General features: G+C 43.3%; 4 protein-coding genes across 6 annotated transcripts in view; 2 read left to right on the top strand and 2 right to left on the bottom strand.

The window, feature by feature from the left end:
• Positions 1-1,233: 1,233 nt before the first annotated feature.
• Positions 1,234-8,368, bottom strand: LOC130406557 (histone H3.3A). Of its 2 annotated transcripts, none has more exons than XM_056612216.1 (4): positions 8,297-8,368; positions 3,949-4,092; positions 3,178-3,331; positions 1,234-3,041 (listed from the first exon to the last, which is right to left on the bottom strand). In XM_056612216.1, exons 2-4 carry the CDS (start codon positions 4,074-4,076, stop codon positions 2,913-2,915), a joined length of 411 nt encoding a protein of 136 aa, XP_056468191.1. In that variant the 5' UTR covers positions 4,077-4,092; positions 8,297-8,368; the 3' UTR covers positions 1,234-2,912. The 2 variants fall into 2 exon arrangements, with proteins under 2 accessions (XP_056468191.1, XP_056468189.1); XM_056612214.1 differs by lacking the exon at positions 8,297-8,368 and adding an exon at positions 4,898-5,006.
• On the bottom strand, positions 5,666-8,386 carry LOC130406556 (histone H3.3A). 2 transcript variants are annotated; one of them, XM_056612212.1, is made up of 4 exons: positions 8,297-8,386; positions 7,247-7,390; positions 6,841-6,994; positions 5,666-6,705 (listed from the first exon to the last, which is right to left on the bottom strand). In XM_056612212.1, the coding sequence occupies exons 2-4, from the start codon at positions 7,372-7,374 to the stop codon at positions 6,577-6,579; spliced, it is 411 nt and encodes a 136-aa protein (XP_056468187.1). In that variant the 5' UTR covers positions 7,375-7,390; positions 8,297-8,386; the 3' UTR covers positions 5,666-6,576. The 2 variants fall into 2 exon arrangements, with proteins under 2 accessions (XP_056468187.1, XP_056468188.1); XM_056612213.1 differs by lacking the exon at positions 8,297-8,386 and adding an exon at positions 7,484-7,573.
• A 590-nt stretch (positions 8,387-8,976) lies between these two features.
• nop53 (NOP53 ribosome biogenesis factor) lies at positions 8,977-17,735 on the top strand. The gene is made up of 12 exons (XM_056612211.1): positions 8,977-9,245; positions 9,821-9,897; positions 10,008-10,098; positions 10,389-10,582; positions 11,077-11,132; positions 11,308-11,403; positions 12,357-12,458; positions 12,564-12,713; positions 13,319-13,494; positions 16,894-16,960; positions 17,100-17,176; positions 17,333-17,735. Exons 1-12 carry the CDS (start codon positions 9,040-9,042, stop codon positions 17,391-17,393), a joined length of 1,353 nt encoding a protein of 450 aa, XP_056468186.1. The 5' UTR covers positions 8,977-9,039; the 3' UTR covers positions 17,394-17,735.
• A 1,190-nt stretch (positions 17,736-18,925) lies between these two features.
• LOC130406163 (gap junction delta-2 protein) overlaps positions 18,926-25,000 on the top strand; it is a 21,036-nt gene continuing 14,961 nt past the window's right edge. The window contains exon 1 of the mRNA XM_056611584.1: positions 18,926-20,278. Within this exon, the coding sequence (XP_056467559.1) occupies positions 20,187-20,278 (92 nt within the window). The 5' untranslated portion in view covers positions 18,926-20,186. The remainder of the gene's footprint in view (positions 20,279-25,000) is intronic.

Raw genomic sequence — 25,000 nt, 5'->3', positions numbered from 1 at the left:
GTCTGATTTAATTTATGGTAATTATTCATACAATAAGCTCCTCAAACCTACAGTGTACTAGAAGCCCACCTAACCCCCACAAGGTTAAACACAGGACCCCTCATATTCTGCATTTTGTTAAGATTTTCCAGTTAACAAACTGCTAAATGATTACTTCTACTTGAGAGAAGTCCATACATTTGGATCAGAAAACAATAAAAACAATGCCACTAGGCACATATGTGAACATGTTCTGTTCAAGATCCCAATCTCGATTCTCAATTATTTTAACAGCTGTGTGATGAGTTTGAAGTTGCTTAGAGTTATTAGGAGTCCATGTATTCGTTCATGAAACATGACTTTGCATTTGAGACTAAGTTGGATTTTCAACAATGGGAAAATGGCTGCAAGCTATTGTCTATTTCCTTATGTTTTTTGTTTAAAATAGAAAATTACAAAGTGGACAGAATAATTGGAAGGTTGAATGTTGAGTTAGCGTGTGTGTGTGTGTGTGTGTGTGTGTGTGTGTGTGTGTGTGTGTGTGTGTGTGTGTGTGTGTGTGTGTGTGTGTGTGTGTGTGCGTGTGCCCGGACGTGCCTAGGTTTGTACGATGCTTGTTCAAAACAACAGGATTAGGGCTTTGGTGTTTCATTATGTCTGTTGTCTGTGTGTGTTTTCATTGTAATGATTTTAACAGAGGACACGGAGTCATCAATGTAATTATGTGGAAATGAGTGTGTGTATGTGTGTGTGTGTGTGTGTGTGTGTGTGTGTGTGTGTGTGTGTGTGTGTGTGTGTGTGTGTTTGTATGCGTGCGTGTGTGTGTGTGTGTGTGTCTCGTTTTAAGGAATTAGGGAGATGAAATCAAACATTGATGATGGTAAACACATGAGGGAATATCAATCTTTAAATGCTAAACTATTTGTGTGTGGTCATCATTGTCATCTATGCATGTTTTTTTCTGTTAATAACAGTTCCTTCTTCCACCCAATGTTCCATAGCTTGTTTCGTTTCAGCTCGACGCACATGTTAGAATTCGAACTTTACGAAACCATTATGGTGCTGGCACGCCCCCTTGTGGTAATTTCGTCCAACTAACACACGGTTCGTATCAACGATACAGAACTCGCCAGGCATGCCATAAAAACAGGTATCCCTGAACTCTCGCCATTATAGTTGGCCTATAATCTATTGTAGATCCTCCCTCCCAAGATATTGTGAGGACTGGGGTTGAGATCAGGCAGTTTGCTGGCCAATCAAGCACACTAGTCCTATGGTCATTAAACCAGGTATTTATTATACATATACTTTGGCAGTGTGGGCAGCTGCAAAGTCCTGCTGGAAAATGAAGGAATCATTAAGTGCTCTAAAACGTCCTGATAGACGGCTTTCTGACTTTGGACTCGATAAAACACTGATAATCCAAATGAAAACAATTAAAGGCTTGACATATTTCACTTTGGGTGTAATGAATTTAAATATGATTTTCAATTTTCTGTTCCAAAATATTCTAATTTATTGAGATGGTGTATTTTTAAAGGATTTGTAATTCAGACATCAAATGGGTTCGTATAACATCAATTTATTACCACCTCATATGACAAATCTTGAAAATACAAATATTTAATTGAAACATTATCCCCAAAGTAAAAAAAGAAAAAGTTATGTATTTCAATGAGAAATTGAGAAAATCAAATGTACAGATTTAAGTAAAAAAGATGAGAACCTGAGAAAAGGTACACAGATGATGTATGGATCTGAAGGAGAAGCCAGGGGGAATGAATACAGAAAGGCGAATTCAGAATTTGTGATGAGTTAACATCGAGTTACAATACAATTTCACATTTTCCAGTTCATTTTTCAAAAAATATATTTCGCCTTATTTTGGAGTAAGTACCAATCGCAACAAACCTTTGCATAAAAGGCCTGGATCAAAACCTAGCCAGTCTTAAAAAATATCTCTGAATCTTAACATCCATGTTCATGCTTTGGCTCATACTATTAAGTACAGCCAATTTGAACCGAACAGTAAGAAACTGGATTATGTTACGTCAATTAGGAAAATAATCTTTAAAGATTTATCTTTGGTTGCCTAAGCAAGACAATGACTTTGTTTGTCAGTAGAAAAAGGTAACGTTTTATTTGTATCTGAATCACACCCCCCATCCTCAAGTCATTCACAAAATGTCTGCAGTGAAAACCCCATGCCTGTTATTGTCAAATTAAAAACAGAAACAGAACAATCATGACGGCGACGATCAATATACGGTAATAAAATCAATCTTCTTCAAAAGATACTTTATGAATTGTATACAATATGCGGTGCTGATCAGAGCTGCCCATCACACACAGACACAACGGGGCGCAGTTACATTCCAGCGTTGCTAGCGGGAGTGTAGCAAGTGGCTGCAGCCCGTGACCTGGACACTACCTCTACTCAGGTAGAGCACCTGGCAGGAGCAGAGAGTGAGGCTCTCCTAGCACCCTGCTGGGCAGCAGAGACACCCAGCAGACCCTGCCTCCTGTCCGTTCCCCCTCCATTCGCAGTCCCATCCAATCTATTCCTTTTTCTGTGCACAAAATAACACCTTTATTATTGAATTGGTACACTTCTTGAGGCATAGCTTGAAGACTGCCAACGCAGACACACATGCGAGCGTGCGCTGGTGTGAGTGTGTGCAGGTGAGGCCTGATCACCACAGAGCAGGTACATGCACACAAAGAGAGTACCCTAAAAGCCTGCTGCCAAGAGCACTAAGAAAAACACAACTATACACTTTATTCATAATATAATCATATAAGTTTCCTCTACATACTACCGACACTGGGAGGGAGCAGGATGGAACGGGGGGGAAAAGATAAACGGGTGAAGGAAGGAAGGGAGGAAAGGAGGTGAAACAGCAGAAGAGGTGAAAGGGAGAGTGAGAGAGGGTTTAAGCACGCTCCCCGCGGATGCGACGGGCCAGCTGGATGTCTTTGGGCATGATGGTCACACGCTTGGCGTGGATGGCGCACAAGTTGGTGTCTTCAAACAGACCCACCAGGTAGGCCTCGCTGGCCTCCTGCACGGGGGAGAGGAACAGGGAAGAGTTAGAAGGGCCGTCTCCTCGCGGCTCCCCAGGGAACACCTGCGACTCCCAAGTTTTCACAGACAGTCCGTTTATTAGCATGCAGGACAAAGAATCACGCCGTTCTCACCTGCAGAGCTCCGATAGCGGCGCTCTGGAAGCGCAGGTCGGTCTTGAAGTCCTGGGCGATTTCTCTCACCAGACGCTGGAAGGGCAGCTTGCGGATCAGCAGCTCAGTGGACTTCTGGTAGCGACGGATCTCACGCAGAGCCACGGTTCCAGGCCTTTGAAATGTTAGGAGGTTTGGTGACCCGTGCTCATCAATGTGCACTACCATTAGACCTGATAGGGGGCCACCGCTGTACACCTCAGATGTACTTTATTGATCCCCAGCTGGAAAATGGATTTCTTTAGTTTCTCCCATATAGGTTAAAATATGCATGGAAGCATAGAAAATTTGTAACATTTATAACATTCTTAAAAGAATGTTAAAAAAAATAATAATAAGTTCATGCATTATATTCAAATGATAACAAATTATAAAAAATGTAAATATTGATATTGAGAAATGATCCTACATTTTACAATTGCAATAATAGTAGTAAGAATATTAACTAGTTTAATTGTACGTTATAAATAAATGCAATGTAAATGTATGAGAGTTTTGCACAGTTGAATTATTTGAATGATGTTTCGAGTATAAAAATAAACCTATCCCACTTTGATGACACCTAAGTTTACACAGCACTTACGACAGGCCGAGAAAATATATGGCTTTTGGGCAATTTATTTTCTTTTGAAAGTTCCAAATCCTCCAATCGTGGTAATTGGGTAGACATTAGGCCATCCAGAGACATAATCAATGGCTGTTAAACTGGTTTGCACAGGACGGCCAGTCTACCTGTAACGATGAGGCTTCTTCACGCCCCCGGTAGACGGAGCGCTCTTGCGGGCAGCCTTTGTAGCCAGCTGCTTACGAGGGGCTTTGCCTCCGGTGGATTTACGGGCGGTCTGCTTGGTACGGGCCATGGCTTCAAGAGATCACCTGAGAAAAAGAAAAGAGTAAACTAAGCTCAGTATATCTATAATGAATTTGTTATTAAGCTTTCTCGCTCATATTTAGTTCTCTCAAGAAAGAAAAACCGGAGACATTCACTCGCGCCCCAAATCACAGACTTTCCAAACTATTTAATTAGTAAACAAACAAAGGCTCATACAAAAGTACAATAAAAAAGTATTGATCAGCATCCTCTCAATCAAACAGATACGCAAAATTGCTACTGGTAAAAAACAACAAAAAAACAACAATAGTCCACGCATGGCTAGTGCAATGTTTGCCATAGCCAATCAGCGTTCCCCATTGCTCGAAGTGGGCGTGGCAGTCCGAGTGACGTCACGACTAGGCCTCCGAGTCCGCACCCGGGTGATGATGGCGGCGGGCTGATGCGCCAACGAGATAAAGACCGAGAGCGGAAGAGCAAAGGGAGTAGCACACAAAAAACTGCGGTTTTATAAACGTGAGCAGGGTCAACCACTTCAAATACTATTACATGACCAAAGAAGACATGATAAGGAACGCATAGGGTCACTCACGGGAGCCAAACGGTCCCCGTCAGCCGCGTAGAACCGAACTGAACCCGCGCGCATAATTCGAAAGAGAATTCCGCCTCGTCGGAGCGCGAGCAGAAAGGCGACGTTCCGCGTCGTTTCACCCGCCGCTTGTTATTTCTTTACACCGGTAAAACTACAGCATGGCCGAAAACATCGAAATACATTTTCGAAACTTAACACCCGAGAAAAGAAAACAAGTTCGACAGCATGCTGCATGAGTTGTTTTGCTGTGCACTTACCTCGGAGTAATGTCTCGGTACTACGGGAGAAGTGTTCGGTTTGTCTGTGTTTTTCTTCGTGCCCACAATGGGAAGTGAGCGTCCAGCGGGGAAATGGCCGCCACGTCAATCAATGGTCCCACAATGCAACTGTTTATTTATTCCTGCGAGCTGAAAACAAGGCCTCCAATGTTGACAGTGAGAGTCCACGACACGTTTAGGTATACCTACTTTATACCCACTTTCTTACGAATTTGACTATACGTTTTTGTATTCTTAAAAACTGCCTGTTTTTTGGGGGGTATATGAAACTTTTGTTATTTACTCACTGTTGATGTTTTGTAGTAGGCCTTGTTATGCAATCACGTTGTGTTCCTGAACAGTTTTAATTGATATTTTCTAAGAATATTTGCTTATTATTATATAGAGTAATATAATATATATATATAGTTTAATAGTAATCCGTAGTATTTAATTTTATTGTTTAGAAAAAAAGCTACTCATTTTTACACATTTCAATTTTTTACTTTATCTTGTATTGTTGCTGCTAAGTGGTTGTTGAGGAACCAAACCATAGAATGTTATTCTTGTTTACTTGTACAATAAGATGTAATAAAAGTAATTCTCATTCTGACACTTCGATCAGAAATTTCTTATGACTTTGACTTTCGTTTTTTATATACTTCTTTTTAACTCACCTTAGATGTTTTGTAGTATTTATGCAATCAAATTGTGTTCCTGAAAACTTTTAAATGATCTTCTCTAAGAATGTTTGCTTATTATAACATAGTGTGCAGATTAAAAATAACTACCATGTTTATCATTCAAAGGTTAAACACGAAAGGTGGTAACTGGAATCCGCTAACATGTTTGAACTTGATAAGTTTCTACCGTTTTGCTTTAAATAAAACATTTGACGATGTATTTGCAACGAATTTTTTAACCACAAGATTATGTTTTGTTATATTTGCGCATGAATTTGAGTACAAATATTTGTAAAAATAAAAAAGACGACATAAATCAAAAACAGTAGTAAAAAAAAATCAAAGGTTATCATATCAACCTGAGAGAGAAACCATAAGTCATAACCTGGATATAACAAGGCTGAAAAATAAACCATCAACAAAGGTCTGTCTGCTACATATATGCCGCTTTTAGTCTACCAAAGCATGCAGTGTCATTACACAACAATGACATTTCAAATTGGCAGCCAGAATGATATTTTTGTAATTTTCTATGCTTATACAATAACAGTAGAAATACATCAATTTCATAGAAAACACTTTGTTTCACCAAATCTCTTAAGGAAATACCACAATGTTAGATGATAATATCAATCAACCATACCAATGTAGACTGAAAATGCCATTTCCTATGCTAATTGGAGAACCCAAACTTTTCTCAGTCTTCTTTTCTTGATAACAACTCCACCATAAGGACAATAATAGTTCTCTGGAGCTGGTTAGTTGGATTTAAGTAGGCCTAGTGTGTTGTTTTATTACCATGCCATTTAAACATAATTAACACTATTCTATAGCAGACTTTGCTACTAGTAGCACCAAAGGTGACGTGACGGCACAGTTTACAGTTAACACAATCAAGAGTATATAGAACCTCAAACCAAACTACAAGTAAAGATTGTAGGGAGATGTGTGGTGAGGGGATGTGAGGAAAATGGAAATGATCAACGTGAATGCATCTTAAGCACGCTCCCCGCGGATGCGACGGGCCAGCTGGATGTCTTTGGGCATGATGGTCACACGCTTGGCGTGTATGGCGCACAAGTTGGTGTCTTCAAACAGACCCACCAGGTAGGCCTCGCTGGCCTCCTGTACAGGGAGAGGGACAGGGAAGAGTTAGAAGGGCCGTCTCCTCGCGGCTCCCCAGGGAACACCTGCGACTCCCAAGTTTTCACAGACAGTCCGTTTATTAGCATGCAGGACAAAGAGTCACGCGGTTCTCACCTGAAGAGCTCCGATAGCGGCGCTCTGGAAGCGCAGGTCGGTCTTGAAGTCCTGGGCGATTTCTCTCACCAGACGCTGGAAGGGCAGCTTGCGGATCAGCAGCTCAGTGGACTTCTGGTAGCGACGGATCTCACGCAGAGCCACGGTTCCAGGTCTGGAGAGGAAGATGTTTTTTGCACAAAATTATTAAAAGTAAGGAAATAATTATATCTTCCAATGGCAATATCATTTCCTAAAAAAGGATTAAAGTAAATTGTATCCATATGCAACCATGTACATACACTAGGCTGCTTAATGCCGGTTTCTCATTAGCTAAATTAAACCTGAGACAAAGGTTAGGGTTTCCAACTGTTTATTCCGTTTTTCTTTAAAAAAAAAAAGGTAAACATGTGGCACTTCAGTCTACCTGTAACGATGAGGCTTCTTCACGCCCCCGGTAGACGGAGCGCTCTTGCGGGCAGCCTTTGTAGCCAGCTGCTTACGAGGGGCTTTGCCTCCGGTGGATTTACGGGCGGTCTGCTTGGTACGGGCCATGGCTTCAAGAGATCACCTGAGAAAAATGAAAAAAAAACAAACTTTTGAAAATCTATACTAATTAATTTGTAGGCAAGTTTGGGATTCGGCATAATGTAATTAGGCCTACATGATCCAATTACAATCTGTTAATTTTCTCCGACTTTCATCAGATCAATCTGAAAGGAAATCTATCAAAGTTGAGGAAATTCGAAATATACTGCCAATTGTATCCAGGAGGAGGCTTATGCAATGTTACCATTTTCTGTGACATTTTAGGTAGCAAATCATAACGTTTGTATTTACATTTCAATCCAATCAGCATCGAGACATTTTCATTAGGGTTGGACCTGTCTGGAAATGTAACCAATGGCAGCAAAGAGGATCAAACGACTAACCCCGCCTCCTGCGGACTAAAGACAGGTTGGCTCGTTTCATTGGTCTTGCTCTCCCGCGTACACGCTAGCCTTGATTTTTTAATCCAAATAAGCTATTTCGTCGGAAAACCACTTGTTCCCGCCCGCGCGGGCTGCGCTATGAAGTGAAACGAGCGCCCAGAAAGATGACTGCTGGCTGCTTACAACGAGAATGTAAACGGGAAGGAAAAGCGTTGTTCCAAAGAAGAAACTGAACACGATAACGACCGAATAATAGAAAACGACCGCATGGAACTTGAATCCGAATTTAAAAATAGAAAATATACACCTTTAAGGAACTATTTATGGACAACCCTTTCTTAGATGACCCCTCACTTTGGCCGCATTTTCGAGTCAAAATCGACCACACCAAGAGCTTTGAGACCCGCGTCTCCTCTACCAGGCTGATAATGATCGCCTTTCTGGCGATTCTTCTCCATCAAAAATAAAAAACAAAACATGCCCATCCACTAAATGTAACGACAGCAGAGGAAATATTAAGGTTTTACGAAAAATTTCACACTTACCCCTCAAAACTTTACAGAAGATAACAGCTTTGAATTTGGGATTTATTTTCGAGTCTCTAAAGCGTTGTTCTCTCAATAAAATGAAGGGAGGGTAAAAGAGAACATAGGAAAATGATAGAAGACACGTTTCCCATGATGCACTAGGAACAAACATTTTACATGGGGCTGAAATTAAACTTCTTGATCCCCCCCCCCCCCTCCAAACAGACACGCACACACACGACCCAGGACACACACACACACACTTGCATTCAATCTCATTCAACAAGTTACAAGTTATCATTTTGGGGCTCCCAAATATAACGTGTAGGCTAAAGCTTAGATTTTGTTAAACTGTTAAACGACAACAAGTAAACTTGACTTTTCCATGTCTTATTAGAAGAATACCATATAACAACATGCATATTGAAACGATTATTCAGCGTTTGTTTTATTCTTAATTGAACGAATTAACGTTGTAACAAACGAATTAATTTATTTGGATAATTCGTACGGTATCCATACGAATGCCATTATATATACAATTATATGAATTCCCCTTTATGTATGCATTAATGAATTAGTGAAAATTTGTTCATGCATGAATAGAGCCACACGTGAATATAGAACATTTACAAAATGACACAATTAACATCTGCGCTTCCGGTCGTGTCCTATATATTCCCCTTGGGGGCGCAGTGGCTGAGTTCGCTTCCAACCCCATATTCGCACCATAAAAGAAGACCCTCGACTCTCACTCCAACATGGCGCCGAACAGGAGGGTGAAGCGCGTGGCGGCGTCGCAGCCTGGTTTTATGACTTTAAATACTTCAATTAAGCCGGAAGATTTGGTTAGTAATCGGAGAAAGCGTATTAATAAGAACAAGAAAAAGAACTGGAACAAGCATATTGATGTAAACGATGTCGAGGACTTCCTAGAAGACGTACGACTTCAGGAGAGGACAACAGGGTAAGCAAACGCGTCTACTTCTCCGCACCTTTTTAAAACCATCAATAAGGCTCTTAGACTCTGCTCATTTATGTAACAATGGCCGATAGATGTAAAAATAGTCTCGAGATATTGTTGTTCTTCGAAGGACTTGTTGAACGATTGTAATTGTATTCACAACAATTCCACGTGTTCGTGAATTCATTGGTCGCTCGACTTTCTTCAACCAGTGTGGCCTCGACTACGCCCAACACACGGGCTATAATGTCCTACACACGGGCTACAATTTCCACTACACGGGCTATAACGTTATGCAGTTTATGTTGGCGGTAACTGGACTCAACCAGAAACAATCAGCAGCGCAGGTTGGGGCCTTCGTTGTTTACCTCCATCGACGTGGTGATGCTATTCTTTCCTGGTTTCGTAAGCAGTTTTGATGGACTGGAATATAATGCAATCTTTATGTTTTGCATCTGTATGCTTATTGTTATGTCGACACAAAATAGATGAATTGTATGTATTGCTCTATCTTAATTGGGCGTTGAAAGCTAATGGAAAAATTACTTTTAACTAAAATTGTACCATTTTATTGACAGAGGCCTGATATCGGATAAATCGGATGAGAGCTTGTTCTTTTTGGATGCCGGTGACAAGAAAGCTGCAACTCAGACAGGTAAACATTAAAACGACCGGCAAGCTGTTAACCACTCATAATGGCATCCCCATTGTTCCTGCATTAACAGTAAGGTAGTTTGATAATATCGCTTTTGTCTCTTCTTGGAGTGGTGGAACCTACTGGGAGACGGAAAGCATCGCGTCCCCTGAAGGTAGATCTGATACTGAAGAACAACTCGCTCGTCCCTGTGCCCAAGGAGTAAGTTTCACAACTCTTGAAGAAAGAATTTTGACTTGCCATGATGCATTTCTCCATGTACTAGGCAACACCTCCACCCTAAGCTATGGATATAGTATTCCTATTCTATTTTTTTTTCTATTCTGTATTTTTATGATATTTGCAAGACTGTTTATTCTTTTCAGTATTAAGAATCTTCCTCTAACTAAGGCGACGGGGTCAAATTTACCCTATGTCTGAAACTTGCCCACTTTGATTATCACAACCAAAAATGTTTTTTCTGACCAGTAAATGTAATTGTTTCTCCCCAGTATCCTTGCTTACCAGTTACCCAATGCTAAGAAGTTGCGCAACGTGGCCAAAAAGGCGGAGCAGCTGGCCGCCATAGGCAAAGTGCCAAAGAAACACAGACCGCCCACCAAGGTTGACGGGCCGACCAAGACGACTGCCGCAGACGCCCCCAACAACCCCACAAGAGATTTCTATGACATCTGGGGACAAGAGAGTGAGTTTTATGACCAGGGAAATGTCCATTCTGTACCCCAAATCTGCCTACCTGCAATGCATTTAATAAAGTAATGGACTCTTTTCTGGGAACTGAAAATAATAAAATGGGGTTTAGTTTGGGGGGGGGGGGGGGGGGGGGGGTGTTAATGTCCTGTGATGATTCCATCCTTGCGCTCCCAGTATTCCCTTTACAGGGAATGTGAAGACACACAGGTGGAGCTCGGCAGACTGTTGTGAACGGTCTACTGGGATCTGAGGATATTAATATAGATTGTAGTTGAGCCCATGGGTAGGATCTTGATGGTGTTGTAGTAAGAGTTAGGAATTGGATTTGGGTACAAAATCGTCTGTAGCAGAAAGTCGTGTATACAAAAATAACCTACATTTGAAGGCTCCATCGGTTGATTATTTATTTTATCTCTATGGCTGAAATGCTTACTATGTTAAATACTTGGTTTAATGTTACTGACCTGTCTTATGTTATTCACACAGCCAAAGAGACCCGTGACCCATGGTACCTTCGTCAGACTGGCAAGGCGCCGGTCAAGGTGAGCAAAACCAATCATCCGATGTCAATACACGACTGAAATATACTATATCAAAGTTTCGGGCAATACATTATTTTTTTTATTTTCACTGGCTGCCAAGACTACAACCATAAAGCTCAACCATTGGTTCCATCTTGGGTGTACTGTGTATTAATGGCTTCATCTTGTGTGTCAGCGTGGGTGGAAGTGGAACGAGAAGTCCTCCCTTCTTCCAGCTGTGGAGATTATCGCCCCCGGAGGTTCCTACAACCCAGACTTCTTCTCCCATCAGGTACTGGTTTCTTTCTGCCTGCTTCTGACTCCCTATGGTAGTGGCCAGCCTAATGACCTGTCCCTACTGCCCCTGGTTCTGGGATACAGGTACGCAAAAAAAGACAACCAGTTTTTGAAAATGCATTCGGTCATGTGGACTTCTAAAATGACCCAAATATATTGTGAGTTTATTGGCCTTAGTTACATTTTAGCCATTTAATAGAAAAACATAGTCCAATATTTTTAGTTGAGTGGCAATTATCCTGTGATGAACCCATCCTTGCGCTCCCAGTATTCCCTTTACGGAGAATGTGAAGATTCCCAGGTGGTGCTCTGGAGACTGTTGTGAACGGTCTCCTGGGATCTGAGGATATTAAAATATCTACTTGTAGTTTAATGTTTATGTAAATATCTTGGTTTATCCTGTGATCTGCTAGACTGGGTAGCCCCGCCCATTCTGCCAGCGATTTTGAGTTCGTCCTGCACAAGGGTCTGGAGAAGAGCAACACATTTCTTTCTGCTTCTGATACATTTTTGCGTGAGGCAATCCCCAAGCAGGCTTTTCCCTGTGGCGAGCTGTTGGCTGGTTTAACACAATGACGACAGAGAAGCGACGGCAAACAGCCAATTGCGTACAGTCACTTGAACTAGGCCTGTGAGATTCGATTAACTTTTATTTGTATCATCAAATTAATCACCATTACAGTCGCAAAGGGCTTAACAGGCCAAATATTTATGACTGGGATACAGGTACGCAAAACGACTTGTGCTTAAGAAAATGACAGCAGCTTCCCGAGACCAACGTGCAATCTACGATTTGAGCTTGGTCTGGCAATAGCCAGACTAGTGATCTGCTGGCTTCAAAGGTTGATGAAAATGCAGCTCAATCGTCCATCTACGAGCTGTATCCCAGAATGTTTTTGTGTCTTGGAGCACTGTCTAATGCACCTCCTCCTTTACCTGCTGACACAGGCCTTGCTGCTGAAGGCCCATGAAGTGGAGGTGAAGAAGGAAAAAGAGGAGAACAAAATAATTAAACAGCTGGCGTACGACAAAGACGACAGGGCCACAGAGGTACGTCTTCGACCCACAAGCCACAATTCATCGTCCAAAAATACCCATTTTTGTATGTGCCCAGAAAGTATGATTACTTAATGCATGAATATTTTTATTTTTTAGGAGAGCATCTTCCAAGAGCAGGTGGAAGGTCTGGAAGAAGAGGACTATGATGCTAATGATTTCAATAGTGCCTGCACTTTGGGAATCCTTAATTTAGTCGAGAAGAAGACGGAGAAGCAGAGGAAGAAGGAACGTGTGCAGAAGATTAAGGTATGTGTATCCCAGAATGCATTGTAGCCTACTACACCCAGTGGGTGGGCAACTGGATTTTCCACTTGGCTATTCTTTGCCACATTCTTATTTTGTGTCATAAACTAATCAATCACTCTTCTCAGTGTTAAGGATCTTTGGCATTCATTTACATTTTGGCTGTTTAGAGGAAACGCTTTAGGTGATTCCAATATTTTTAGTCGAGGGAAAAATGTCCAGTGATGATTCCATCCTTGCGCTCCCAGTATTCCCTTTAAAAGGAATGTGAAGATTCCAGGTGGTGCTCGGGAAACTGTTGTTAACGGTCTCCTGGGATCTGAGGACATTTAGGTAGATGCCGTCCAGGATGGAATAGTCTATAATTGTCGGGTCATCCCTACAGCACAATTCTCTGGTTTATATGCTCTAAATATTAACTTGAAATACTTGACTTAAATTAATGAATGAATTGCATGTTTTACTTAATCATGCAATACGCTTAATGCTGTGAAAAACCAAAATGAAATGATTGTTTTTGAAATCAGAAGCATTGGCTTCTGTTGGCATATCTACACCGATTGCCATTGGCTAGCGGTAACGGTAAAGCCTCCTCCTTCACCTTACAGGAGCAGCGCCGTCTTGCTTCACGTTACAAGACGGGCCAGCAGCAGCAGCTGTTCCAGCTGCGCTCCATCAAGGTGTCTCTGCGGCAGAGGGAGCAAAGGACCAAGGAGAGACAGACACAGCGCAGAGCTAACCAGGAGGCCGAGAAGTACAGGCCCCGGCGTCTCGGCAAACTCAAGTAAAGGAGTCTTATTTATGCATTTTTATTATAGGTGCAATGTACAGGATTTCATTTTAAGGTAGATCCAGTTAGTTTGGAAGAAAATGACCATCTCAGGGGTTGACACTAAGGTTTCAAAAGCACTTGCCCATCGGGCAAGTACAGGTCAGGTTCAACTTGCCCGAATGTAATGTTCACTTGCCGAAATTATAATCAGAATCGTGAACGGGCCTCTTTTTGCCAGGCACCCGGCCTGGTTTTGGGGGGGCTCAGAAAAATCATCCTAGCTCAGACTGAAGCTGAATGTTAGCTTCCACACATGTGTTTAAAAAATAACAAACTTCTCTTTGTTTACTTATTTATCGAGCGGTCACATCGTGCCATGAAGTGATTTCAGTCCACCGTTCCAACCTATTAAAGCTATCGCCAAGTTATATGTAGACCTGCATGATTTGATGCAAATGTACATAACTAAATGTCAGAGGCAGTAGCAAAGATATGTCTTTTTTAACTTTCAAGTTTCTTGTAGCTCTAACTTAATAATCACAATCGCGTTTCTAGTAGGGTTGTCAGTCACGATACTGGATTTTCTAACTTCAACACTATTCCTGGAAAAAGATCAATATTCTATACCATTTTCGATATCAGGGGAAACGTTTTTTTCAGGAAAGAACATACCCAAAGTAAAGAGATTATATCTCCACAACTGTAAGGGCGATAATGTCATCTTTGGGCTGAAAGAAAGATTGTTGTGCAAGTGAAATATTCAATTGGGATAATACTTGGTTAAAGTGAATAAAGCCATGGAACACAGCATAAGTGGAAGATAACATTTCCACCTGAAATAATTATCAGTATCAGTTGGTCGTTATCAGTTGGGAGCGCTGTCTTACTATGAGACACAAATAAGGTAGATATCTTACAATTTTGACACTTGACACCTCTATTTAAAGTTCAGGGCAATAGAATGCACCAAGCCAAACACTCGCAAATAAATATATGGCCACTAGATTGCGCTGAAGAATATGTTTTCTGATTGAAGGCAATTTACCTATTTCCTAAGAAACCTTCTCTGATTCATTGATTGAAAAGTTGCAAAATTTGGCCCAGATACTGGATAATCTGTTTATGGTGGTTTTATTCGATCAGAATCAACTTTGTGGACAAACATCACAAAGGTAATACTTCATTTTTGGTTGTTAAAAGAAAAGGGGACGTTTCTTCTTAAGTTGTTATTTGCGAGTTTTAGTCACAGAATGATATGGTTTGGACTGTTGGAATAAGTGGAGGCTCAGCTTTCATGTAATATATACAGTAGTTTGTGAGGGTCCAATTTCGTGAAAAAGATCGCTATTGCTGTGCATGTGCACAGTTATGAAACACAAAACCGTGTTCTTGACTTTCCTTGATAATTTGCCTCAATCCAAAGTACTTCCAAACTGCACTCCTCCATCACTACTCCATTTAACTTCTACCTAAACCGTTCGCGGAGGTGCTGCACTTGAGATGCTAGCTGTGTTGGCTAACCTTTAGCGAATCACTGCCAGAGACCGCACTGCGAGTGAGTGACAGAAGGCGGGGCTATATTCGCACTGAAGCGATGCGTGTCTGTTAACTCGCTTTCCGAGAGAAGAGAAGACAGCGCGCTGATCAATTGCAAATACTTCTATTTTGTGTGGTTTTGCGGAACAAAAGGTTGTTCTGCCGTTTCTAAAAACATTTGAATAAATAGCTTTTATATTAACATCCACCCAAAATCCACTTGCCCATTCGGGCAACCAGAAAAAATCTAAACTTGCCAAAAAAAATGTTTTACTTGCCCCGGGCAAGCGGGCAACCGTTAGTGTCAACCCCTGCATCTGCTCCCCCATTTCCAAACTCCACCCACTCTATAAAAACCCTTAAAGGCGCATTTCACCGGTGGAACAGCCAATCAGCCTTCACTCCCTGCAGTCCAGAGTCGCAGGAGGAGAAAGTGATTGTTGCCGTTTTATATAATATATATTGGTATCTATATAATGTACAATATCACGGCCCAAAGCTGTGTGCGTCTCCGGGTGATATTATGAATTAAAGGCTGCGTTGGGTTCTCTGTAGTCTCTGGTACTTCCTCAACAAGACTTGCAGTGGGGTTATCTCGGCCAGAGTCATGTTAGGATCACCCTTCGGGTCCCCGAAGGGTGATCCTAACAATTTGGATGAAACGGGTGAAAACAAATACTGTGTCGGGGTCGGGTCGGACGCCTGAACAGTGTTGCGCAATTGCGAGCGAGACTTCTCCGGTGCTGGATAGGTTATTCAGGAGCAGAGGAGTCAACTTAAACCGTCCACAGTGGATGATGTGCTTTTTTTGCACGGCAATCTAAAGCAACACGCCAAAACCAGATAGTGTAATTACCCGGCGTTCCATTTAATGTTCGGGCTCTATATCAATTTATAGCTGGCCTGGTTGGGTGCGGATGTAATTCGAGGGTACGGAAAGAATTGGGGGAAGAAACGTTGGCTTTGAATCTCTGCAGTCCAGATTGAACCACGACTTCAGAATGATGTGCAAGGACCAGAGACTTCGGAACACCCGACGCAGTCGTTTATTCATAATATCATCCGGAGCTTTTTGCTCCACTTTATTTATTTTTTTCTAAAACTACAGCAGCTTGACCACGGTGCGTTTGAATATCTCACAGTAAGGAATGTTGCAATCAGCTGATTCTGCGCAGTTCTCCAGTGTGTCCGCGGTGCACAGCGCATATGAGCGCACATTTCAGTGCGCTTATCATTCGTTTCGAGCCACGGCACATCTTGCCATGGTGCCACTTTTCAAGAAAATATATTCTTCTGCTCTGGCTCAGTCTGCCTTTTTCTTTACAGGTGGCGAACACCAAAGTAGCTGCTCAATGTTTTTTGTTTTTTCAAATTCTTTCGATCTCCCGTTAGTTACGCCAAAGCGTTATATGCACCCTTGTCTATATATTATTTAGATGTAGAGCTTCGGGTCTCTTGCCGGAGCTTCCGGAGTGTTATATCTTGTAGAACACGGCCAAAAGCACCTCCTGATGGTACTATGAATAAACGACTGCATCTTTGGTAGCCTACTCATTGCTTCTTTAGCACTCGTGTGATCTACCGGACACATGGGTCACACGGTAACAAATGAGCGTCTCTCTCGTCTCAGGGGAAAATGAGGGAATGATGCAAGACCATTCAAAAATATGACTGGTTTCTAACGATGCAAATGGGTGAACTTGAGGCTTTTCTAAGCTTGCTTGAAGTCGGAGCAATTGACCTAGATCCCTGTAGCCTTAAGGCTGCCCTCTACATGACATAATGTTTTTACTTTTTGTGTATTAAATTATTCAAATGACCATCTGAGCCCGTGGTCTGTGTCTGAGCTTCTCCCATTGGTTCACTTCTCTATAGATTCACGGCCCAGGACCTTGAGGTTCAGCTGACCAACGAGCTGACGGGATCGCTCCGAACACTCAAGGTACGAACCTTTGTATTCTCCTGGCCATTAAAATCTTCCCTTCTCCATAATGTTCGATTTTTATGATGGAATCGCAGCCGTGCGTGGCGTCTGTCTTGTCTCATTGTCTGCCGCTTCTTGTACCACCATCGCCATGCAGCCAGAGGGCAGTGTCCTCAAGGACCGGTTCAAGAGTCTGCAGAAGAGGAACCTGATTGAACCCAGGGAGAGAGCAAAGTAAGGGCTTCACCTTTGCATACATCTCCCAAAAATCCCATCCACTTTCTCCCTGTTGGCGATTAGAAACGCTGTTGTATATAATTATCTCATTGTTGTACATATTTATGACTCATTTAATCTCATTGATGATTCCATACATCTTCTTCCTCGTAGGTTCAAGCGAAGACTCAAGATCAAATATGTGGAGAAGAGGTCATTCAGAGAAATCACCTAACTCCATTAGCCACTGAAGGAGCAGGCGATGCCCCTGGTTCTGATCGCCATCACCATCGACATGTATACAATTTGAAGCCACGTATAAATGGACGCCCCAGACAATAGATGCTTTGCACGGACTGACCCATGTCTTCAAGTGGTCGATGGCCGTTTTAAAGTCTATGGTCCCATCACCATTAATGGTTGGGTTGATGCTTATAAATGAAAATAAATAAATGTGTCTGCCGAAAGCTGCTTGGGTTGGTCAAGGAGTTGTGTTTTTGCAGGTTTTGTATCCCTAGGAAATGCAATTAATATTTAAATAAATATTTTATTGCTCGCATTTTCGTTCTTGTGTATGGTTTACTGAGGTGGATTGACCCAATGTCATCCTTTCCGTGTGCGGTTCTCGAATGGCCTAATTACGGCCAATACATTCAGCGATTCTGTGGGTAAGGCTCAATCTGTCTTGGTTGTGACAAAATGACCATGCATCATTAGGAACTGTATAAAAAATGGCTTGGGTTATCCTCTTTGGAGAGGTGTAAGGCTCAGGAGGTAGAGCGATTTGGTTGTAAACCGGAAGGTTGCTAGTTCGATCCCCTGCTCCCACTAGTTGAGTGTCCCTGAGCAAGACGCCTCTAACCCTAACTGCTCCCGACGAGCTCAGTCGCTTTGCATGTAGGCCTATGACACTGCCTTCAGTGTGAATTGTTGGATGTAAGGTGCTTTCAGTGGCCACTGGTTAGAAAAGTGCTGTATAAATGCATTTAATTTACCATAAGGAACTGTAAAAGCTGGGATAGGTTATCATGGAGTCTTCGAAATGCAAAAAAAAGGTGAATAAAAAAGTGGTTAATTTGTGACTTAGGCCTAACAGGATTTGTGCAGCAGTGTCACAAGCCCTCAATGGGCAGGTCAGCGAGCTTAATGGATTCTGGCTTGAAGCATAATTTGCTTGTTCTGGTTGAAGACTGACAACACCGTCCTGTGGCTCTTGACACTGAAGACCAAAGCCTCTTATCGGGTAATCAGTTGGAAAATCTTAATCTTTTACCTACGGTTTGCCCAAAGGCCCTCCACCCTTTGGGAGGCCCTGAAGTGTTTGCTCCTCCAACACACACTCGAATGGCTGAAAATATGAAGTTCAGTCTGCACTATGGATGTGACACACACCTCTGCGAGTGATGTTTGTTTGTTAGCCCAATGGTATCCATGAATTAGGAAGACAAACATGGTCGGTCGATTCGGATTAGAGTGGTGGTGCGTAATCAAAGATGTAACAGTTGTTGAGCTACAGTGGTGAGGTGTTGGAGAGACGGCTGAACGGTATATGGGATTGGGGAGAGAGCCCGAGAGAGAAAGGGGAGGAACAGAGATGATTCTCCTCGCTAATCCTCTTGACACGCGCACGAGCTGCCTGGCCGAGCAAGGCTACGCGCGTGTGGGAGCGAATCAACGAAAGCCGAGCGAGAGGAGCAGGTGTAAAGGTACAAACGGAGAGTGAAAGCAAATAGTGAACAGCGTAGAGGGAGGGGGAGGAGGCCAAAAGGCAAGGGAAGGAAAGGTTTTCTTTCATCTACAAACCCCACTAAGCGAAAGAAAAAAGCCGCAAGGGAGGAGGGAGCGTGAGGGGAGTAGTGGCGCGCGTTTTCTCCCCCACGAGCACCGACGGCTTCAGTTCAGCGGTGCCGCGCGAAGCGAACGATAGTGAGCGAGGAGCGCCTTATTCCCGCGCTACCTGAACGGAAAACAGCGAGAAGAGCGGCAGAGCGCGAGCGAGAACACCGGGGTGAAAGGAGACATCGAGAGAGAAGGCGGGAAGAAGTGCGGTCTACCTTGCAAGAAAAAGAAGATTAAGAGACGGGGCCGATAAAGGATGGAGGATTGGCGGGAACTGCTGAGACACGGAGCCCTGGTGACTTAGGATATTTTGAGCGGGCGCACAACACATCGGAAAAGCTAAACAAAGCAAAAACAAAACAAGATGCTGTCACTGGGATAGGGCGCCTAGTTGAGAGTGAGCGCGTGAGTACGAATGAGTGATGGGGATATGCATATGCGCCGAGCGCTGCTTCTTGCTACTCGCCCGACAGTTTGACAGTAGTGCGGTGATGCGAGAGCGGCAGGAATAGAAACGCGCATCAGAGGCAAGGCTGCAAAGGGGTAGTCTGACAGTGCAGGAGCGTTATGTTCAAATGGTCCGGTGAGCGCGTATGACCAAAAAAAAGAAAAAAAAGTAGGCTACAGACCAGCTGTTAAAGAGTAAATCAGGGTCAGGCGCCCCCCAGAGACGGTGGATTGCTTAGGCAGACCGACCACCACAACAACATCACATAGTGGTGGAGAGAGACCGATGTAACCGACGGAACAGGGAACAGGTGCACACCCAGAGAAGGGCCTGTCAGGTTAACACACACACACACACACACACACACACACACACACACACACACACACACACACACACACACACACACACACACACACACACACACACACACACACACACACACACACAGGAATACGTAAACAAGAATGTGTGCCTCTTCTACAGAAAACCTCGAAAGCCAAGTGGTTTGAATGCAGTCAGGGATGAATGTGTGCGTGCTTGCATGCATGTGGCTGTAGTAAAACAAAAAAAACACAACGATGCGCCTCTGAAGATCTTCAGGATACCTCTATCGTTACCGCTCCGCCCCCTGGCCCTCGCTCCACCCCGTCGCACAAGGCACCTCGCCGAGGGGCCTGGCATCGCTAGCTACCGTGCCGCAAGCAGTGGGGAGTGGGGCTGATTAGTCGAGTGTGGTGAATGCTTCTTGGACCGTCAGCCATGGGAGAATGGACCATCCTGGAGCGCCTCCTGGAGGCCGCTGTGCAGCAGCACTCTACCATGATTGGGAGGTGAGTCCCTCCTCCTCCTCCTCTTTCCCTGCTCCGCTCGCCCCTTGGTGGGATATCGTAAACTGTACCGCACCATTATCTTCCTCATCTTCGTCGTCATCATCATCATACCTTTCTTTATGCATCTCCCAGTCTTGCCACAATGGTATGACTGGGAGATGCGGTGTTAGGAATCTTCCTGCCAGTAGGACTTGTACATGGCATCATGGGACTTTAATGGCGATGATACTCGATATGATGCCATATCGAGAGGACTCGAGCCTACACCTACTTCAATATAGCGACTTTTGTCGCATGAGAAATGCTGTGGCACTTTCATACACAACAATCTCTCACCATAATGACAAATCATTGTCATTACTAAACCATCTTCAATAAAAACATTACTCCCAACATAGTTACTAACCTTCCAATATGCTCTCAAAATGGCAGCTGTGGTATCGATGTGATGTGATGTGATGTACAAGCCCTACACAGAACCGACACACCAGTGCTGTCTGTACCCATGCACATGCTCATGTGATCCATTTTTGCATTGGTGTGTTGTTTGCCTTGTTTTATAAGCCTGAGTGCCCAAAATGCATTTGTATATGCATGTAGAGGTGCATGCATCCGATGGGCCCCTTTATCCTGTGAATCCGCTGCTGCTTCATAGTAAAGTGATTCCTGGGCGTTGGTGGTGTTGGTGGTGGTCGAGGGGCCTTTAGTCTCTGTAATCCCTCTGAGTGACAGCTGTGATGTAGGAGGGCGGGTTCTATTGGGCTTGATGAATGCACGACATTTTAGTATGAGGTTTAGTACACACACACATACACATGCACACATACACACTCACTCACTCACTCACTCACTCACTCACTCACTCACTCACTCACTCACTCACTCACTCACTCACTCACTCACACACACACACACACACACACACACACACACACACACACACACACACACACACACACACACACACACACACACACACACACACACACACACACACACACACACACTATTTGACACAAGCAAGTGCCTGCTATTAATTTGCAGTCCCATAACACAATTAAAGTCATTAAAGATTTCAGATTGCCCATATTCAAATGGGATTAGAAGACTTAAATCCCACATGTGATTTCCTTTAAAGTCAAGGATGTGGTCATTACACACGACAATGGGACATCAAAGTACCACTCGTGTTTTTGTGGCCACACCGGTGATTCATACCAAACATGGAGAAGTCCTGTTCCATCCTTCCGTTCTAGTCCACCAGACTGTGGAACAGCAAATTATTCATGAAGTGGTTACAAGGCCAAACAGGCAGGGCATAAAAAAATAGAAAATTGAGTCCAGAAGAAAATGGATGAGTTTCAGTGGCTACACTGTTTTGGGAGAAACCTCAGGTCATGTCTATTGTATATATATTTTGTTCTGTGCTTATGTTCCTTTATATTCCAACTCCATTTCCATGACGGCTTTTATCCAAAGCGACTTACAATAAAAACATTTGTCAGAAGAAGGAGAAACAGCAATATATCGCTGTTGATACAGTAATTCTGTTCATAGAAGCAAGTGCCAAGCACTAACAATCGCCAGGTTACCCCATTCCCCGTACACAACAAAGATAGCTAGGATAACATGCTACACAACTAAGTATTTTTTAAGTATTACATATCCATTGCTTTGCTCAATAATATTTGTTGCTTGCATTGCATGGCCCTCTGCGTTTGGTCATGAATGATGGGTCACGGTAGATGAGACATGGCCTGACCTCACCATGTCACTAATCCGCTGGACTCTCCCCTCACAGGCCAACAGAGGCACACAGCTGGGCAGCCAGTGAGAGCTTGACCTATGGGTAGTGAAGGAAGAGAAGAGAAACGGAGAGAGAGGGAGAGAAAAAGAAAGAAAGAAAGAGAGCTGTACAATTGCAGACGGTGGGAGCATAGAAAGGAGGGGCGTACGAGATGATAAGCAGATGTGAGAGACACAGAGAGAGAGAGAGAGAGAGAGAGACACACACAAGGAGAGAGAGCGAGATAGAGACACACACGGACAGAGAGAGTGAGAGAGAGAGTGAGAGAGAGAGAGAGAGAGAGAGAGAGAGAGAGAGAGAGAGAGAGAGAGAGAGAGAGAGACACACACACACACAAAGAGAGAGAGAGAGACACTCGCAGAGAGTGAGGGTTGAAAGAGAAAGGGAGCAAAAGGCAGTTATTCAAAGACAAAGGAGCCGACACGTGGCCCCAGACAACGGGGCCCTTGGCTGGGGACCAGGAGTCTCGTCTCCTCACAACTTGTTGCATGTCCCACCTCAGCACCTACATAGATAAACAAACAACAAAAAATAATTACAGGTCAGCTATGCGATGGATAAATGAATGGCTGAATGCATGAATAAATTAATGTCTGAATTACTTAAAGTCTGAACGAATAAATTAATTAAAGGCTAAATTCATGAATTAATGAATTAAAGGCAAATATATGAATCAATGAATAGCTGAAAGAATAAATAAATTAATGGGTGATTGAATGAATGGCTGAATGAATGAACAAATGATTTAAATGAAGTGTCGAGTGTCAGTGTCATTGTCCTTGTCTTTGCGTGCTCTCTAGTCTCTTACATCAGTGGATGAACTGACAGGCGACAAGCTCAAATCTGGGTGAAAGAGGTGCGTAATTGGCTGACATTGAACACAAACTCAGGTGCACTAGTTAACTTCTCAGAGTCGGAAGCATGGCTGAAGCATCCTGTCCCGTCCCATCTGACAGCTTCAGCCAACTCGGTCAAGAAACAGGAAGAAAGGTGCAACTCATCGCCTCTCAGTTATAGTTCTGGCCCAGACACTGTGCCGTCTCCCCTCAGATGTTCTCCCGTCACACACTTGGACGGCTGGCTCCCAGATTCAATACAATCTAAAACTGAGTCCACCATTCATGGAATGACAACGATCAGGCCGTGTTGTGAACAAGGTTTTTTCTCTGGTCTTTAGAATGTGATGGTGCTAATGAATGACGGTAGACATGCTCATTAATCATCACTTGATTAGGTGAGTTAATTTATGCACATCATAGCACTTGGCGGTAGCACGCACCTCACAGATAGTCATTATGAAAGCCTCTGTTCTACCCAGGTGAATGCGTCGTTCCTCATGCCAATCGTATTAAGAACACCCCAAATGGATGAAAAATGAATTCAATGATTGATGATTTCAAAATCTCTAGAGGAGAGTGGAATTGCTGCCATGTATTTAGATTCAGAGCTGTTCATACCCATCTAATCGGTGCCATTACCGTTAAAATGAATTCATACAAATGGAGTTTGGATCTCCCCCATGCCTGAAATGGATTGGTTGGAAGCAGTGGAGGGGTTTATCAATCTCTGAGGCCATGCCCACCATGAAACACACACACACACACACGCACGCACGCACGCACACACACACACACACACACACACACACACACACACACACACACACACACACACACACACACACACACACACACACACACACACACACACACACACACACACACAATCACATCACACTTGTTGGTTGTGTGTGTGTGAGTGTGCATGAACCAGCATGCACACTTGTTGGTTGGTGTGTGTGTGTGTGTGTGTGTGTGTGTGTGTGTGTGTGTGTGTGTGTGTGTGTGTGTGTGTGTGTGTGTGTGTGTGTGTGTGTGTGTGTGCTTGTGTGTGTGTGTGTGTTGGCCATGATTTCCCCCTGCCATAACGGGCTGTTTGCCAGGTGTAAATAGTCTTCCTCAGGAAGAATCTGATGGACTGCAGAGCTATCTTCTCCTGTTTGGTATACACACAAAAACGTCTTCAAAGATCCAGTGATGAAGGAGCATACACCACTGAACGGCTATCATGACACATTGTTCATGCGGTCAGTTGCGCCCCGCTCCCATTGGCTGTGGAGTGTCGGGACCTGATTGGTCAGTGAGCATGATAAGCATGCACATACCCAAAAAACACACACACAAACACTTTCCCTTATATTGATTGCCGATAATGGGATAGGAAGCAGAGGTTGATAGAAGACCCATAATGAAATAGTCATTAGGCCGAGCCATTTGCAATCTAAATCGACTCACCTGTCGTTCTGACCGGAATGTTAAGTGAGCATTCAGGACAGAGAATATAGCTGAGTTGTTTACCTGCCACAATCGACCCTTCATAGTAATTATCCTGGGGCTCAAATCACAATAGCTTTTTCTTTCTTCCAATTAGGGAAGCAACGCTTTCATAGACCCGGACAAAAGTATCTCAAGATAGGCTGATGTGTTCCGAGCCATTGGTGGAAGAAACAGTTATTTAAAATGGCTGTGCTAAGGGCGATAACCAACGACGAGAGGCATATAAACGAATTATACATTTTCATCACTATGCTTGTGGCTCTGCAGCTTTTCCCAGAACTTCTATGACCGACACATAATGCTGTTAATAATAATAATAATACATTTAATTTAAAGGGCGCCTTTCATGACACTCAAGGTCACCTTACAGAGCATAAAGTTATGCTCTGTAAAGTGATTACACAACAGACTTGTTGTGTAATCACTGTTCATGTTGAAGGGCTCCGGTCATGTTTGGCTCCTCCATAGACACATGCTGTCTGATGTGGAGATGTGTGCCAGTGTGTGTCTGTGCTTGTGGCCTCAGCCACCACACACCTACTATGTTTTCAACCAGGGTAATATATCCGCAGCACCAGA

Source organism: Gadus chalcogrammus, chromosome 16 (genome assembly GCF_026213295.1).
Source record: "Gadus chalcogrammus isolate NIFS_2021 chromosome 16, NIFS_Gcha_1.0, whole genome shotgun sequence".
NCBI lineage: Eukaryota > Metazoa > Chordata > Actinopteri > Gadiformes > Gadidae > Gadus > Gadus chalcogrammus.
This window is presented reverse-complemented; position numbering and strand designations above follow the sequence as displayed.